At 41.3% G+C, this 18,335-nt stretch overlaps 2 protein-coding genes across 2 annotated transcripts in view; both read right to left on the reverse strand.

Moving 5' to 3' along the window:
- LOC310944582 (glucocorticoid-induced transcript 1 protein-like) overlaps window positions 1-1,492 on the reverse strand; it is a gene marked incomplete at its 3' end in the record, with an annotated part of 28,952 nt that extends 27,460 nt beyond the window's left edge. Inside the window, exons 1-2 of the mRNA XM_083910383.1 lie at window positions 1,290-1,492; window positions 696-1,150 (exon numbers count right to left, since the gene is read on the reverse strand). Coding sequence (XP_083766509.1) covers window positions 696-1,080 — 385 coding nt within the window. The 5' untranslated portion in view covers window positions 1,081-1,150; window positions 1,290-1,492. The remainder of the gene's footprint in view (window positions 1-695; window positions 1,151-1,289) is intronic.
- A 3,103-nt stretch (window positions 1,493-4,595) lies between these two features.
- mios (missing oocyte, meiosis regulator, homolog) lies at window positions 4,596-17,919 on the reverse strand. The gene is made up of 12 exons (XM_083885788.1): window positions 17,812-17,919; window positions 16,077-16,928; window positions 14,600-15,104; window positions 13,441-13,545; window positions 13,082-13,336; window positions 11,932-12,101; window positions 9,932-9,997; window positions 9,656-9,814; window positions 8,120-8,272; window positions 7,709-7,913; window positions 7,018-7,147; window positions 4,596-5,477 (listed from the first exon to the last, which is right to left on the reverse strand). Exons 2-12 carry the CDS (start codon window positions 16,893-16,895, stop codon window positions 5,387-5,389), a joined length of 2,658 nt encoding a protein of 885 aa, XP_083741914.1. The 5' UTR covers window positions 16,896-16,928; window positions 17,812-17,919; the 3' UTR covers window positions 4,596-5,386.
- Window positions 17,920-18,335: the final 416 nt, after the last annotated feature.

Consider the following 18,335-nt stretch of genomic DNA (forward strand, 5'->3'; position numbering starts at 1 on the left):
ACTTAAAGGTGAAGTAAGTAGTTTATAGTGCCATCTAGAGGAGAGGCTGAAATTTACAACAAAGAACTGCTCCTCTGCTCACCCCCTCCCTTCCCTGAGCGCTACGGTTGTTCTCTCGCGTTTGTCCTTACAGGCTCCCGTAGAAACATGGCGTCTCGCTGCTAACAGTGGCTATGCAACAGCGGCCCGCGACCATGTTATTTTACATGACTTTTTGAAACACTACGAAAATTAAATAAAACTATTATACAGCAACTAGACAATGCAGGAGCACATAATATGTATAAAAAAGTAGATTTTGGGTTATATTAACCCATAAATACTACACATTGTCCCTTTAAATGGACTTCGGTGTGCTGCGTTTTCTTTTAAGGATTTATAGTCGTTACAATACTAAAAACTAAAAATAAGTCAATACGTGCAAACGAACATAACTTAAGCTAAACTCTACACACTGTGCATTTAAATATTTTGAAGTTGTAAGTTATATTTCTTGTGATATTCCATATTCGAGTCAAAACGTGTCATTATAACAAACATCGCCAACTGTTACTTTGGCAGATATCGCGATACGTATCGTACCGGACACGTGAATCGTCAGTTCGTCAGTGGTCCCCACGCCTCATGGTAAACCCACGTAGCTGTGCGGGCGTGTAAGCAAATGGACACGTGGTGGACACGAGTGTTTTCCTTACCTCTGCAGCCAGGGGAGTCTGCGGGACAGGAGGCGTCCTTGTTTTCGGGGGACACTCTCTGCTTCGGGTTCGCACTTCCTGGAGCGAGCGTCGGGCTGGAGGGGGAGCTGGAGCCGCGGCTCGCCGTGCCTCCTCCTCCTCCTCCTCCGTGGACGGTGCATGGACGCGGCGGGCTGCTCTGACCCGCACGCAGGAGCTGGTAGGGCACGGTGGCACGGATGGGGTGCAGACGGCAGCCGCTGCCGGATCCACCACCACCACCACCACCGCCGCCGCCGCCGACACCGACACCACCAGCTCCTCCGCCGCCGCTGAACGAGCCGGGGGAGCCCGCAGTGCTGCGTCTCACCCTCGCCTGCTGGAGCGAGTTGCTCGGGGCTGACATCCTCCCCGAAAAGTGGCTGTAATTCCTAAAACAGGAAGAAAGTCGTGCTGCCAAAGTTTCTTCTTCTTCTCTGGAGGAGGAAGAGGAGGAGGAGGATAATTGTAAAATAAACATTAGCATGTTAGCAAAAAAACAACAACAAAAAAAACGATAGCTTCCTTTAAAAAAAAAAAGGTTAAAAAAACAACATTAATGTGTGATAAACTTACCTTTACGTGCTAACACATGGCGGCGCACGTCGTAGCCGTGCCGTGCGTGACTTTAAAAGTACTTTTTGACACTTTGCTGGACGTTTATTCCGTGTTTTTCGCCACTTTCCGCTGCGTCTCCGTCATCCCGTCCGCTCGCTCTAAATGACAGTTGTTCCGACCACACCGACTGGCTGCTGCCTGTGGGCGGGACACGCCGCTCACTCCCGAGCCTCTGATTGGACGAAGGCGCCACACGCGAACGCCGCCGATTGGTGCGTGTGCGTCGACGGACTGCGCTCTCAGCCAATGGCGGCAGCGGTGTCTCACGAGTGTGGGTGAAGTTTTTAGATGGAAAAATGCAACGTTTTTCATCAGAAAACTGCGTTTTAAACACAATATTCTCAGGAAATAAACATTAAATATGGTGTTTAACAGCGTTAACTGCCCGAAATATTGCGTTTGATAAATATATATTGATGAAATGTCTATTAAATATAGTGTTTAATAGCATTAACTTGCTAAATACTGATGGAATAACCATTAAACATTCGACAAAAGTATTCTGCTGAAATATCTAACAAACAGTGTTTAATATATAAATATATATATATTCTGACGAAATGTCTGTTAAATATGGTGTTTAACAGCATTAACTTGCTAAATACTGATGGAATAACCATTAAACATTTGACAAGAGTGTTCTGCTGAAATATCTAATAAACAGTGTTTAATATATATATATATATATATATATATATATATATGTATATATATTCTGACAAAATGTCTTAAATAATGGTGTTTAACAGCGTTAACTGTTGAAATATTGTGTTTGATGGATGTTTATTGATGAAACTTTGATTTAATATGGTGTTTAACAGCATTAACGGGCGTAATACCTGCTATACACTGACGGAATAACCATTAAACAATGTTTGACAAGATTGTTCTGCTGAAATATCCTCTCAGCGGCGCCTTATAAGCATGGGTAAAGTTTTAAGATGGAAAATGTAACGCGTCTGTCAGGAAACTACGTTTTTAAACACCATTTTCCAATGAAATATCTATCAATATGGTGTTCAACAGAGGTTAGAGATGAAATGCCAAGTAAACAGTGTTGAATAGATAATAAATGTTTGTTTTTGATTAAAAAATGAATGCATTTCTTGTCAATTGTAACCAGTATATAGTGTTTTAGCAGTACATGGGTAGAATTTACACAATACTGTATTTATACATGTACAACCGGAGTTTCTTTGTATTTACAGTAGCCCATAACGGACAAACTCAAGATATTTAGAGTTGTGATGCTAACTGAAGGCTAAAAAAACAGAGAAGAGTGAACACGAAAGTCCAATAAATGCACGACATTGGACTTTAAGGGAAGCGAATTTTGGTTTTAAACGTGACCGCGACACGCGTTTTTTGGTGGATTCGAGCAGAATTCCTTTATAGACGCTGAAATAAATTGTTGTTCTCGTCTTGTGTCCGTCCTCCAGCCTCTGTTGATTCAGTGGGAGTTCCCATGAGGTTGGGGGGGGGTGAAATAAAGTGTGACTCAGATCCATCGCAGAGCAGAACCCACGCCATCTGCCATCTATGAAACACGACAAACACAGGGACAGGGAGGCGCTGAAAAGGATGACATTCCACTTTCTTTCTCTCTTTTTAAAAAAATTATTATTATTATTGTTATTATTGTTATTTCAGGACGCTGCTCAGCTCGCCAATTTGTCAGCACCGCTCCGAAAAACAAAAAAACGGTTCACAAAAGGCCACGAAGAAGGAGGCCGAGAAAATCCTCCCACACCGGGAAGAAGAAGAAGAAGAAGAAGAAGAAGAAGAAGAAGAGATCCTGGTGAAAGCAGCAGTACAGTAGCTCATCCTCCTCCTCCTCCTCCTCCTCCTCCTCCTCCTCCTCCTCACTACTCCTTACTCCATGACTAAGTGATTTAGCTGCGGCGAACACACGACTGCGTCCTCACCCTCCTCCTCCTCATAGATGGCGCCCATCTTTGGATTGATGTGTGGTATGCATAGTTTTTGGGGTGCAGTTTGGGCACCAGAAAGAAAATGAGGGTGTGTGTGTGTTTGGGGGGGGTGGGGGGGGTGGCTCCTCTCTTTTTTTTTTTTTTTGAGTCAATAGTGTTTTCCGGCACTGGCAGCTGAGGTTCTTTATGAAGGGGGAACAATCCGGAGGGTCTTGTCAGAGTGCCGAGCAGCTGCTGTTTTCTGGAGGAGGCGTCTTTCACGGGCCACAGGCCTGGAGTGGGCTGCTGAATACAGAGGCACCACCTTCCTCCTCCTCCTCCTCCTCCTCCTCACCCCTCTCCACCTCCGCGCACAATGCACCCCCCCCACCCCCCCCCCCGGGGGCGTCACCCTTCGCCCTCAACAATCTTTTCATGGAGGTATGTGATGACACGGTCATTAACAGCGAGCGCTCAGACTCCTATTAGTTCCTATTAACGCTGTTTTTTTTTAGCGCGTATCTGCGTCGTTACCTTGTTTATGAAGCCCTGAAGGTTCTAAACAAACAGTTCAGCCACTGCTGAGAACGCTGTGTTTTATTGTAATCTCGGGCTCAGCGAGATCTCTAAAAAAACCTCGGTCCGGTTATGTAAACACCGGTTCTCCTGAACAGCAGATCCTCCTGCTCCGGGCACTAGTCCGGGCACATCCGGTTGCGTACGTTGAACCGCAGAAGAAGAATAACGTCCGTTGTGATAATAATCTGTATCAGCATCAGATACTTGGCCAAAATCACGAGGCAAAATATCGTGAAAAGTAAAAAAAAAACAAAAAAAAAAACGTAAATATAGCGTTAATACTTCGGGAGCTAAAGTCTTAAACCACATTCCCACTGATACAGTTCGGTACAGTTAAGCCCTGGGTCAGTGGACTGGTGCGACGATAACGACAGACAACAAAGGAGGACGTCCAGCAGCTCGATTTGTCTCGGTTTGAAGCTTTTTTTTTCGTGAATAAAATCAGATTTCTGATTGTTTTAGCTTCTTAAATGTGAATATTTCTCTTTGCTTCTTTGCTCCACAAACAAAGAAATCATTCAAACTGAATCATTTTGGTTCGAGAACATCGTCATTTCCAGGTTTGACAAACACTGAGCAACGTTTTTTTTTTAACATTTTCTGACATTTTAAGGACCAAACGATCCGTCGAGAAGATAATCGACAGATTAATCCAATACGAAAAATAACCGTTAGCTGCAGCGATGAAACAGATTCAGTGTCTCGATTTGACAGAATTCGGAAATTTGACAGTTTCCGAAACAAGGCTTTTATTGTGAAATCTGTGCAGGAACAGTGAAGAGTCCTGGCGTTTGGTTCAGTCCGGACGCTCACGACAGGTTAGGGATACGCCAAAAAACAATAATCTGTATCAGTATCAGATACTTGGCCAAAATCACTATAGCGTTAATATTTCGGGAGCTAAAATCTTAAACCACATTCCCACTGGCCAAAAAAAAAAAACTAAATTGGGATTGACTCCAATTTTATTGTTTAACGTTCTTTTTCTCGTCGCGATGCAAAATATGATCATAAACGTCGTCACTGAGCTCCGTCGTATTGTTGTCGTTTTCCTCCGCCTCATATCGTGACGTCACATTCATCGCATTTTTAGCGAATTCAATCGGCGAAAACCCCGCTAATTCAAGCGCGAAAGAGGGTTTGACAAGATTATCGGAATATCGGACACAAAAAAATTATCTACCGAACCGACCATATTAAAGACTCTGTCAAACGTAGCAGAACAACACAAACATGGTGCAGCTAGCATGGCCCTGACCTCAGATTAGATCAGATTAGAAGAGGCAGATCAACGACGTTAACATTCATCGACAGCAGCAGCGGCGAGTTTTCCTTTATTTGCTTCCTTTTCTGTCATCGCAGTTGTCGGTCAGTCAGATCGCTAACACAGGCCCCGCCCCCTTTCTTCAGGACGTTACATTCACAGTTAAATTCAAAATTCAAGTCGTCACTTTTCAGAGACGAGGACGCCGCCTTCCGTTGCTCAGCTGTCGAGGAGGGGGGGGGGGGCGGGGATGCTGTGGCGTTTTTGGGCGTCGCCAGAGTCCGACAGGCTCCGCCCCCCTTTTAGCTGCTGTCTGAAGGCACCAGGTTCCCCGTGGTGTCCAGCTGCATGCATTTACACGTACAGGCCGACACGGGACACTCTGTGTGGTCTCTGTGGACGGACATGAGAGAGGACATGAGAGAGGACATGAGAGAGGACATGAGAGAGGACATGAGAGAGGACATGAGAGAGGACATGAGAGAGGACATGAGAGAGGACATGAGAGAGGACATGAGAGAGGACATGAGAGAGGACATGAGAGAGGACGTGTGAGGACATAGAGGACATGAGAGAGGACATGAGAGGACATGAGTGAGGACATGAGAGAGGACATGAGAGGACATGAGAGATGACATGAGAGAGGACATGAGAGAGGACATGAGTGAGGACATGAGAGAGGACATGAGAGAGGACATGAGAGAGACATGAGTGAGGACATGAGAGAGGACATGAGAGAGGACATGAGAGAGGACATGAGTGAGGACATGAGAGAGGACATGAGAGAGGACATGAGTCAGGACATGAGTGAGGACATGAGAGAGGACATGAGAGAGGACATGAGTCAGGACATGAGTCAGGACATGAGAGAGGACATGAGAGAGGACATGAGAGAGACATGAGTGAGGACATGAGAGAGGACATGAGTGAGGACATGAGTGAGGACATGAGAGAGGACATGTGTGAGGACATGAGTGAGGACATGAGAGAGGACATGAGTGAGGACATGAGAGAGGACATGAGAGAGGACATGAGTGAGGACATGAGTGAGGACATGAATGAGGACATGAGAGAGGACATGAGAGGACATGAGTGAGGACATGAGAGAGGACATGAGAGAGGACATGAGTGAGGACATGAGAGGACATGAGAGAGGACATGAGAGGACATGAGGACATGAGAGAGGACATGAGAGAGGACATGAGTGAGGACATGAGTAAAGACATGAGTAAGGACATGAGTGAGGACATGAGAGAGGACATGAGTCAGGACATGAGAGAGGACATGAGAGAGGATATGAGAGGACATGAGGACATGAGAGAGGACATGAGTGAGGACATGAGTGAGGACATGAGAGAGGATATGAGAGGACATGAGGACATGAGAGAGGACATGAGAGAGGACATGAGTGAGGATATGAGTAAGGACATGAGTAAGGACATGAGTGAGGACATGAGAGAGGACATGAGAGAGGACATGAGAGAGGATATGAGAGGACATGAGGACATGAGTCAGGACATGAGTGAGGACATGAGAGAGGACATGAGAGGACATGAGGACATGAGAGAGGACATGAGTCAGGACATATGTGAGGACATGAGAGAGGACATGAGAGAGGACATGAGGACATGAGAGAGGACATGAGAGCGGACAAGTTAATGTATGTAAGTAGACCTCCATAACTAACATATATTTGCTACAGGACCACTCTGTGTGAGCTTTAAAACATTTAATTTAGACTCAACTCAGTGACACAAAGTGACCACACGAGGCAGCTTAAGACCAGCAGCTCCTGTGTCCCTGTGATGTTAAAATCACTGGTTTTCTCTATGGGCTTTGGTGTGGGAGAGTGAGTGGTTTACAAACGTCAGTTTCCTGCCGTTAAAGTCCGTCAGACAGTTGCAGATAAAGGCGTAAAGACACAGATTCCCACCTGAACCAGCTGAGCATGTGACCAGCGTGGCCTCCGTGACGACAGTTGTGACACCAGGTGAACCAGTTGTTGAACTGAGCCAGTTTGTTCTCCCGGGTCAGGTCCACTTTCTCGTCCGACTTCCCCGTTCCTGACAAAACGTCGCGCACACACAAGAGTCAACACAAACAGACCATAAACACCACGTCTCACTGAATATAACACATTTTGAGAAAGACATTAAAATTTTGAGGGGAAAAAAAAATGTCAATTTTATTTTGAAATTTAGAAAAAAATAATCATTTTGAGGAAGATTTTTGAGATTTTTTTTTCAATTTTGAGAGTTTATTGTTTTTTTTGAAAAATCTGCTTAGTTTTAAAATAATTTTTTTTTTTTTTCAATGAATCAGAAATACACTCTATACATTGTTAATGTGGTAAACAACTATTCTAGCTGCAAACGTCTGGTTTTTTTTAATAGTACATGTAAGGTGTATAGAGTCCCATTTCCAGTGTTCTAATGGTACAACTGTGTTTGCTAACGCCGTTAGAAGGCTAATGGATGTTAGCACAGCAGAAAAGTGTTTGTGAAATGATTTAAAGGTCCCCTATTGTGCAAAATCAACTTTTTAATCTTTTAGTACTTATATTTGGGACTCAGTTAACTTGGGTTAATAGGGTATAATATGGGACCTTTAAATACGTGTGTTACCTGGACAGTTGGACACAGGCGTTCCCATGTTCATGAGGCAGAGGGCGCAGCGCGGCAGCGGCTTCCTGCAGCCGGGACAACTGGTGACCTTTGACTTGGTGGGCGAGCCGCTCACGCCGTACTGGCTGAAGCCGCGGCCCTGGTGAGGCATCGCCGAGCAGCTGTACGAGATGGACTTCCCGCAGAAGTTGCAGCTCACAAACACCTGCCACAAAAGCGCACACACGCACAAAGGTCGGCTGATAATACGAAGGTAAAACCAACAAGCACATGCTCGCCAGCTGTGGGGATTTCAGAGACAGATAAGTGTGTGATAATACAGCGATGATCCCAGCCAGATTACAGCGTGGTTATTGGAAAGTTGCACACACACACACACACACACACACACAAACTAAAATCCTGGGTTACCTGGGCGAGTGGTTTGGAGCTCGGGTCCTGTTTGCCTCGATGGATGTCAAACTCGGCTCGTTTGTGCCAGAACCTCCAGGCGTCCAGGAGGTTACGGTAGTTCTCAATCCAGCACTGAACTCGTGGATCCTTCAACACTTCACCTGGGGAACCCTACACACACACACACACACACGCACAGAACAGAACAGAGCGTATTTAAATGTACGTAACACCATATCCATAAATGTGTGGATATTAATCAAATCAATATTTCTTATGAATAATGTGTGTACATGTTTGATTCTTGATATCTTGATATAGGAGATATATGTGGAAATAAATCTGCTCACGGGTTTGTTTCTCTGGACAAATGAAAGGATTGAGAGTGACAATACACTGTAAAATACACTCTAAATACACTCCAAATACACTGTAAAATACACTCTAAAACACACTGTAAAATACAGTCTAAATACACTGTAAAATACACTGTGAATACACTGTAAAATACACTCTAAATACGCTGTAAAACACACTGTAGAAAACAGTGTTCAATACAATGTAAAATACACTGTAGAATACAGTGTTAAATACACTGTAAAATAGTGTTAATTACACTGTAAAACACACTGTGGAATACAGTGTTAAATACACTGTAAAATACAGTGTTAACTACACTGTAGAATACACTGTAAAATACACTCTAAAATACACTGTGAATAGACTGTAAAATACACTCTAAATACACTGTAAAATACACTGTAAAATACACTGTAAATACACTGTAAAATACACGGTGAATACACTGTAAAATACACTGTAAAATACACTCTAAAGTACACTGTAAAAACCCTCTAAAAGACACTGTAAATACCCTCTAAAAGATACTGTAAATACAGTGTAAAATACACTGTAAATACCCTCTAAAAGATACTGTAAATACAGTGTAAAATACACTTTAATATACACTCTAAAATAAAACTGTGAATACACCGTAAAATATACCGTAAAACCTCTCTAAAAAACACTTTAAAAAACACTGTAAAATGCACTGTTAAATACACTCTAAAATACACGGTAAAAACCCTCTAAAAGACAATTTAAAATACACTGTAAATACACTATAAAATACACTGTAAAACCCACTAAAATACACTGTAAAATTCACTGGTAAATACACTGTAAATACCCTCTAAAAGACACTGTAAATACAGTGTTAACTACACTGTAGAATACAGTGTTCAATACAGTGTAAAATACACTGTAGAATACAGTGTTAAATACACTGTAAAATACAGTGTTAAATACACTGTGAAATAGTGTTAATTACACTGTAAAACACACTGTAGAATACAGTGTTCAATACAATGTAAAATACACTGTAGAATACAGTGTTAAATACACTGTAAAATAGTGTTAATTACACTGTGAAACACACTGTAGAATACAGTGTTAAATACACTGTAAAATACAGTGTTAACTACACTGTAAAGACACTGTAGAGACACTGTAGAGACAGTGTAAGGTGGGCTGCTGTTGTCAGCGTTGTGATACCTTTAACATGCAGAAACTGGCCGTCTGAACATCTCCAGTGTGGTCCACGTAGCTCTCCATGAGATCCACTCCGTCTTTGCTCAGCCCCGTCAGCAGGATGCCCTCCAGGTCGCCCGCCTCCCTCAGCTCGCTGGTCAGTTTGTCGATGTAACGGGCGAGCTGCAGACGCAGAGAGGGATTCAGTTCATCGTAACACACACACACACAGTCTACAGTGAAGGGTGTAAACTAGATCTTAACAGATGTATGTGTTGTTGTTGTTGTTGTTGTTGTTACCTGAGCATCGTTGAGAAACATGGAGGCGAAGGCGACTCGGTCCCGCACAGCGACGCTGCTCTCATACTGACACAGAAACGAGAGAATGTCATCAATAACATAACAACAGCAAACTGAAGTTTGTAAACCACTCACTCTCCCACACCAAAGCCCATAGATAAAACCAGTGATTTTAGCTCACGGGGACACAGGAGCTGCTGGTCCTCTGCTGTCTCGTGTGGTCACTTTGTGTCACTGAGTTAAGTCTAAATTAAATATTTTAAAAGCCAAATTCATTAAAATCAGTCATTGTAAGTTAGTGATGGAGGCAGCAGTGGATCAACAACTCCTGTGAACTCCTGTGTCTCTGTGATGTTAAAATCACTGGTTTTCTCTATGGACTTTGGTGTGGGAGAGTGAGTGACTTTGGTGTGGGGGAGTGAAAAACTGATTTTAGCCGCTTAAAGTGCCCAGTGAATAAAATCTACGTCAGTTCAAGTCTACGACGTCTTAAGAACACGTTCGCGTCTTTATCTTTAACTGTTAGACAGACTTTAACGACAGGAAACTGACGTTTGTAAACCACTCACTCTCCCTGCACCAAAGCCCATAGAGAAAATTGTGAATTTAATATTACAGCACACAGGATAGGTTGTTGATCCACTGCTGCCCCCAAATGTCTAAATTATGAAATCTGTGTTTAAAATCCTTTGTTCAGAGTTACCTCAGTGACACAAAGTGACCACACGAGGCAGGCATAAAATTGTGAATTATTTTTGTAACATGTCAGAATTAATTACTTTTTTTGTCAGAAAATTGTGATTTTGTTTGTAAAATGTCAGAATTAATCACTTTTTTGTAGTTATGTCATAGTATATAAACAAAATGTCATAAAATTTAGAATAATTTTTGTGAAATGTCAGAATGAATGACTTTTTTGTCAGAAAATTGTGAATAATTTTTTCTAAAATGTCAGAATTAATGACTATTTTTGTCTGAAAATTTCAATTTTTTTTGTAAAATGTCAGAATTAATCACTTTTTTTGCAGAAAATTGTGATTTTGTTTGTAAAATGTCAGAATTAATCACTTTTTTGTAGTTATGTCATAGTATATAAACAAAATGTCATACAATTTTGAATAATTTTTGTGAAATGTCAGAATGAATGACTTTTTTGTCAGAAAATTGTGAATAATTTTTTCTAAAATGTCAGAATTAATGACTATTTTTGTCCGAAAATTTCAATTTTTTTTGTAAAATGTCAGAATTAATCACTTTTTTTGCAGAAAATTGTGATTTTGTTTGTAAAATGTCAGAATTAATCACTTTTTTGTAGTTATGTCATAGTATATAAACAAAATGTCATAAAATTTTGAATAATTTTTGTGAAATGTCAGAATGAATGACTTTTTTGTCAGAAAATTGTGAATAATTTTTTCTAAAATGTCAGAATTAATGACTATTTTTGTCCGAAAATTTCAATTTTTTTTGTAAAATGTCAGAATTAATCACTTTTTTTCAGAAAATTGTGATTTTGTTTGTAAAATGTCAGAATTAATCACTTTTTTGTAGTTATCATAGTATATAAACAAAATGTCATAACATTTTGAATTATTTTTGAAAAATGTCAGAATTAATTACTTTTTTGTCAGAAAATTGTGAATAATTTTTTCTAAAATGTCAGAATTAATGACTATTTTTGTCCGAAAAATTCGATTTTTTTTTTGTAAAATGTCTGAATTAATCACTTTTTTGTCCAAAAATGTTGGCAGCAGCAGAGGACCAGCAGCTCTCGTGTCCCTGTGAGCGAAAATCACCGGTTTTCTCTTTGGACTTTGGTGCAGGGAGAGTGAGTGAGTTTACAAACGTCAGTTTCCTGTCGTTGAAGTCCGTCTAACAGTTAAAGATAAAGTCGCGAACGCGTTCTCAAGACGTCGTAGACTTATGTTAGCGGCCGTTAGAGTCCGTTTGTTTTGGTTTGGTCGCTCAGAAGTGGACGGTAAGCATCAGAGGTCCAGTACCAACACGCCGTCGTAGGCTCCTGGTTCACTGGTGAGGAAGGCGAACATGACGCAGAGGTAAGGGTTCTTCAGCTGCAGCCGCAGAGAGCTGCACATCTCCCTCCACAGGGACGACTTCTCGTCCGTGTAGCCCGACAGCGCCATGGCGACCACGTTCAGGTTCAGGTCACCTGTGAACAGAGGGTCGGAGGTGAGAGGACGCACAGTCCACTGGTCATCGTGGTGTTTTATAACTCTTTACAACTGCCGCAGCTGTGCATTACTGTCATTTTTGATTAAAACTGGGGATAAATGTCTCAGAAAATGGTGACAATGTCACAATGAATCACTTTTTTGTGGTTATGTCATAGTAAATGGACAAAATGTCAGAAGATTTTGTTTGTAAAATGTCACAATGAATGACTTTTTTGTCAGAAAACTGTGATTTATGCGTAAAATGACTTAATTATTTACTTTTTTGTCACAAAATTTAGATTTTTTTGTAAAATATCAGAATTATTAACTTTTTTGTCAGATCATTGTGAATTATTTTTTCTAAAATGTCAGAATTAATGACTATTTTTGTCCGAAAACTTCGATTTTTTTTTGTAAAATGTCAGAATTAATCACTTTTTTTCAGAAAATTGTGATTTTGTTTGTAAATAATCAGAATAAATCACTTTTTTGTCAGAAAATTTACTTTTTTTTGTAAAATATCAGAATAATTTACTTTTTTGTCAGAAAATTGTGATATGTTTGTAAAATGTTAGAATTAATCACTTTTTTGTAGTTATGTCATAGTATATAAACAAAATGTCATAAAATGTTGAATTATTTTTGTAAAATGTCAGAATTAATTACTTTTTTGTCAGAAAATTGTGAATTATTTTTTCTAAGACGTCAGAATTAATGACTATTTTTGTCCGAAAATTTAGATTTATTTGTAAAATGTCAGAATTAATTACTTTTTTGTCAGAACATTGTGATTTTCTCTGATAAATGTCAGAAATAATCACTTTTTTTGTCAGAAAATTGTGAATTTATTTTGTAAAATGCCAGAATTTGGCACTTTTTTTGTGGTTATGTCATAGTAAATGAACAAGAGTGAGTGCTTTACAAACATCAGTTTCCTGTTGGAAAAGCACTGTTGTGACACTAGAACATCGCTCACCCCTCTCAGCAGTAGCTCCCTTGTTGAGGATCTGGATGGCTCGTCGTATGTCCATGTTGAAGAGTGCGACGGCGGCCGCTCGCTCCCACTCCCGCTCCAGCTCCAGCGAGCGCAGGAAGACCTCCACGTCCATGTCGCTGCCGCGGCTGATCCAGCCGCAGAGCCTCAGGGCGAGGCAGCGCTCCTCGCTGTGGTACCGCGTCACGTCCGTCTGACGGTCCGAGCCGCTCCAGCATCTGCGGCTCTCGCTGGTTCCTGGACGACGAGAGCGCAAACTTAAACCTTTTTCTTCTTCTTCTTCTTCTCCTTTACAAAGACTTTAAAGGTCGAATCAGACGAGAAAGATTCAGCCGTCTCACCTGAGCTGGTCCTCACGATGTTCTTGATTCCAGAGTAGACGACCGACTGTTTGTTCCCCTGCAGTTTCAGCTCCATGTCCTCAGCGCACTGCTTCATATGTGAGGCTTTTATAGGAATTATCAGTCATACTTCAGCTAAACAAAGCCACCAAGTGTCACACGGCTCATACACTGGGATTATAAATCAAATAAAATATGAATATACCAGAAAATATCCACTTTTAAGAAGCTGAAAAATCAGAAAACATGTTTTAATTAGTTAAAAATATATATATATTTATATATAAAATATTATCCTAATCCTCACTTTCTGAAAATGTCCTCACTTTTTAAAAAAATTTCATCGCTTCCTTTTTTTAAATGTCCTCACTTTAAAAAAAAAATGTCGTCCCTTATTTTTTAAAAATCTCACTTTTTGAAAATGTCCTCACTTCTTTAAAAATGTCTTAACTTTCTGAAATTCCCTCACTTTTTAAAAATGTCCTCACTTTATTAAAATGTCCCCACTTTATAAAAATCACTTTGAAAAAAAAAAAAAAAAGGCCTCACTTTCTGAAAATTCACTCACTTTCTAAAAATGTCCCACTTTTTGAAAATGTCCCCACTTTCTGGAAATGTCCTCACTTTCTAAAAATGTCCTCTTTTTCTGAAAATGTCCTCAGTTTCTGAAAATGTCCCCCTTTTTGAAAATGTCCTCACTTTTTAAAAAATGTCCTCCCTTTTTTTTTAATGTCCCTACTTTTTTAATGTCCTCACTTTCTAAAAATGTCCCACTTTTTGAAAATGTCCCCACTTACTTAAAATGTCCCACTTTTTGAAAATTCCCTCACTTTCTAAAAATGTCCCGCTTTTAGAAAATGTCCCCACTTTCTAGAAATGTCCTCAGTTTCTGGAAATGTCCCGCTTTTTGAAAATGTCCCCACTTTCTAAAAATGTCCTCCTTTTTCTAAAAATGTCTTCACTTTCTGGAAATGTCCTCACTTCTTCAAAAATGTCCTCACTTTATGAAATGTCCCCCTTTTTGAAATTGTCTTCACTTTCTAAAAATGTCCTCCTTTCTAAAAATGTCATCCCTTAAAAAAAAAAAACAATGTACGAATGAAACGTCACTAATAAACGTGACGTACTGTGCCTTTAAGTGGTGGTAAAACCAGAGCACTCTGGCTGAAGTAAAGGATATAGAAGAGGTCGTACCACAGGGACTTGAGCTGGGGGTCGTTTCCTCCGGCCAGCAGGTGGTTCCTCCACACCTGCGCCGTGTCGTGGCCGTACCTCGACAGCGCCCTCTGTCTCATCTTGGTGGCGATGTCCTTCTCCAGCGCGCTCTCCGCGCCGTCGTCCTCCGCGCAGTCGTACAGGTGGCGGCCGCACGCCCACATGAGCGACGTGGTGGAGCTCCACGCCAGCGAGATGCGCTCGAAGACGGTGAAGTCGGTCATGACGCGGTTGGCGGCCGACACAACCACCATGCGGTTCTGAGAGGACGGGTGCCACGCGAAGCTGCCGATCTGGCTCTCGCTGGGCTGCACGCTGCGCTCGATGATGGTGGGCTCCGTCTCGTCACCGATGGGCGTCGGCGTGTGCTGCATGTCGTACAGGCGGATGATGTTGCTGTCGCGCGTCAGCGTGGCCAGCAGGCCGGTGCGGGTCGGGCACCACGCCACCTGGAAATGATAAATGAGATGAGTCCTTTACATGGTCACAGCAGCAGAGACAGGAAAGACAAATGTAATAAAAAAGTAAACATCATCGACCGAACTTGAACCTCATCCCCTTTTTTTTTTTTAAATGTCCTCACTTTTTGAAAATGTCCTCACTTTTTTTTTTTGAAAACTCATTAAACCTGGATTTTACAGCTTTAAAAAAACTCACATACTACAGCTTTAAAAACCCCACCTTTAAAGAACTCTCATACTACAGCTTTAAAAAACTCCAATACTACAGCTTTAAAAAACTCACATACTACAGCTTTAAAGAACTCACATACTACAGCTTTAAAAAACTCACATACTACAGCTTTAAAAAACCCAGCTTTAAAGAACTCACATACTGCAGCTTTAAAAAGCTCAGCTTTAAAAAACTCACATACTACAGTTTTAAAAACCCCAGCTTTAAAGAGCTCACATAATACAGCTTTAAAAAACTCACATATTACAGCTTTAAAAAACTCAAATACTACAGCTTTTAAAAAATTCACATACTACAGCTTTAAAAAACCCAACTTTAAAAAACTCACATACTACAGCTTTAAAAAAAAACTCACATACTACAGTTAAAAAAAAAAATCTCATATACCCCAGTTTTAAAGAACTCACATACTACAGCTTAAAAAACTCACATACAGCTTTTAAAAACTCAGCTTTAAAAAACTCACATACTAAAGTTTAAAAAAAAACTCAGATACCCCAGCTTTAAAGAACTCGCAAACTACAGCTTTAAAAACCCCAGCTTTAAAAAACTCACATACTACAGCTTTAAAAAAACTCACATACTACAGCTTTAAAAACTCACATACTACAGCTTTAAAAAACTCACATACTACAGCTTTAAAAAACTCACATACCATAGCTTTAAAAAACTCACATACTACAGCTTTAAAAAACTCTCATACTACAGCCTATAAAAACACAGTGTACCTTGGTGAGCGGTTTGGGCTGCTCGGTGAGCGTCAGCACCGGCTTCTCAAACTTCCTCAGGTCCCAGATGGCCACCTGGCCCTCGTAGAAGGAGGCGACGCGGTCGGTGAAGTGCGGGTCCACCGTCACGCCCTGGATGGCCTTGGTGTTGACGAAGGTCTTCTGGCTGGTGTTCCTCAGGTCAAAGATGGCCAGGTTGCGGTGCATGCCGGCCAGCAGCAGCTTTGGGTCGCGGAGCAGCCAGCAGAGCGAGAGGCAGGCGTCGTTCTGGCCCAGCTCGTACAGCGGCTTGGTCACGACCGAGCTGGAGTCCAGGTCGGCGGAGGAGAGGCGGATCTTCTCCGCTGCCACGCTGGCCTCCGGGGACAACTTACTGCTGATGTCCCAGATGAGGACGGAGAAGTCGGCTCGGTGCTTGTCCAGACCGGCAGCCAGCAGGTTGCTGTCCACGGGGTTCCAGGCTAACGTGTTGCACTGGCGTGCGTGTTTGGGGACAAACTCCTTCCCGACCAGCTCCTTACATGTGGAGGTGTGGCTCTGGCCCAGGCTGGTGAGCACCACTCTGCCGTTAGCCTGACCCACGGCCAGCAGACACTCGGGCTCGTGTTTGGGGTACCAGGCCACGCACTTCATGTACGGAGTGTCCGAGTTAATGGCCAGTAAAGTGGCGGCGGTCTCCTCCGAGAGCGGCAGCGTGCCCGCTTTGGTTTCAGCGCCCCCCACAGGTCCGATACGGTAGAGTCCAAGCTCGGAGTCGCAGATGACATAGCGGTCGGGATGGTGGGGAGACCACAGGATGTCCGGCTTTGAGCCACTCATGATTCAGAAGCTGCTACAGGGGACGTCCACCACCTGCACAGAAGACACAGAAATGAGCATAAAACTTTAAAAAAACACATAAGACAGCTTTTTTTTTTAAAAACTCACATACTACAACTTTAAAGAAGTAACATACTACAGCTTTAGAAACCCCAGCTTTAAAGAACTCACATACTACAGCTTTAAAAAACTCACATACTACAGCTTTAAAAACTCACAAAGTACAGCTTTAAAAAAAAACTCACATACTACAGCTTTAAAAACCCCATTTTGAAAAAAACTCACAAACTACAGCTTTAAAAAAACTCACATACTACAGCTTTAAAAACCCCATTTTTAAAAAAAACTCACATACTACAGCTTTAAAAATTGATGTATTGATACCAACCATTGAAATTAAAGTTATTGGGACAACTGTAGCATAAAAAGAGAGCAAATATTCTCATTTGACCCTGTACATTATAATCTAATTTCATTTAACCTGTTACTGTGGATATTGTTTTCTCTGGATAAAGCTTTAGAAAATATATAAATATAAATATATATATATATATAAATATCGGATTTTCTTCTTCTTCTTCTAAAATATTTCACTTAAACATACTTTTATTTTGTTTTTCAGGATCAATAAAGTACATATGTAGACGCTGTAAGTGACAATGTTTGGTTATTTAACTTTTAATGACGTAATACGTTTTAAGACGCTTCAAATCCAAGCGTGTGTCTTTTAAAATTACACTAAATGTGACTTAATGGTTTAAAGTAAAGTCCAAAGTTTGTTATCGCGCTAACTCGACGAAGCTAATGCTAAGAGGACGGGAGGAGGGGGGGGGTCAAAAAAACGAGCTTTCAGCTAATGCTAACTGAGCTAACGTCCGCGCGCGTGCACAAACACCAACGACGTTCGTTTACTTACGAAAAAACGCAGAAAGTTCGCAGCAGAACGAGGGAAAAGGCGAGTAAAACCGTGACAGCTTCCACATGACGAGTCAACGCCAACTCTGAGCCCGGGACATTGTTGTGTGTTTCACCAAAACACGTCCGTGTTGTCACGAGGGGTCGGCGACACACAGTTCCGCTGACGCCGACTAGGGACATGGTTTGCCGACAGAGGGCGCCGTAAACCACAATTAAAAAACGTCACCATGACATATTATACACACATATATACATATATATAATGTGTATGTACATTTATAAAAAAATATTATATATAATGTGATTTTACTTGTATTTTAATTTGTTGACATAAAGTTAATTTATGTCAGTAAATACTTTTATTTTAGCAGTAAAATCTTCTCCGCCTTCCTTCAGGGGATTTTAGCTGTAAAAATATTAAACAAAATTCAATTAATTTACGGTTAAACCCTCGACATTGAACCCTTTCACTTCCAATTGTTTTTACCATAAAAATAAATGTAATTATTATGTTGATAATCC

The sequence above is a fragment of the Microchirus variegatus genome (assembly GCF_963457635.1).
Source record: "Microchirus variegatus genome assembly, chromosome: 2".
Lineage (NCBI taxonomy): Eukaryota > Metazoa > Chordata > Actinopteri > Pleuronectiformes > Soleidae > Microchirus > Microchirus variegatus.

Excerpts from the sequence above, each read along its gene's own strand:
- mios (XM_083885788.1), bottom strand. The coding sequence starts at position 16,895 with ATGAGTGGCTCAAAGCCGGACATCCTGTGGTCTCCCCACCATCCCGAC. Across the intron at positions 7,914-8,119 it reads GCTCCAAACCACTCGCCCAG|GTGTTTGTGAGCTGCAACTT; the intron begins GTAACCCAGGAT and ends CTTTTGTGGCAG. Across the intron at positions 5,478-7,017 it reads CACATGCTCAGCTGGTTCAG|AGACCACACAGAGTGTCCCG; the intron begins GTGGGAATCTGT and ends GTCCGTCCACAG.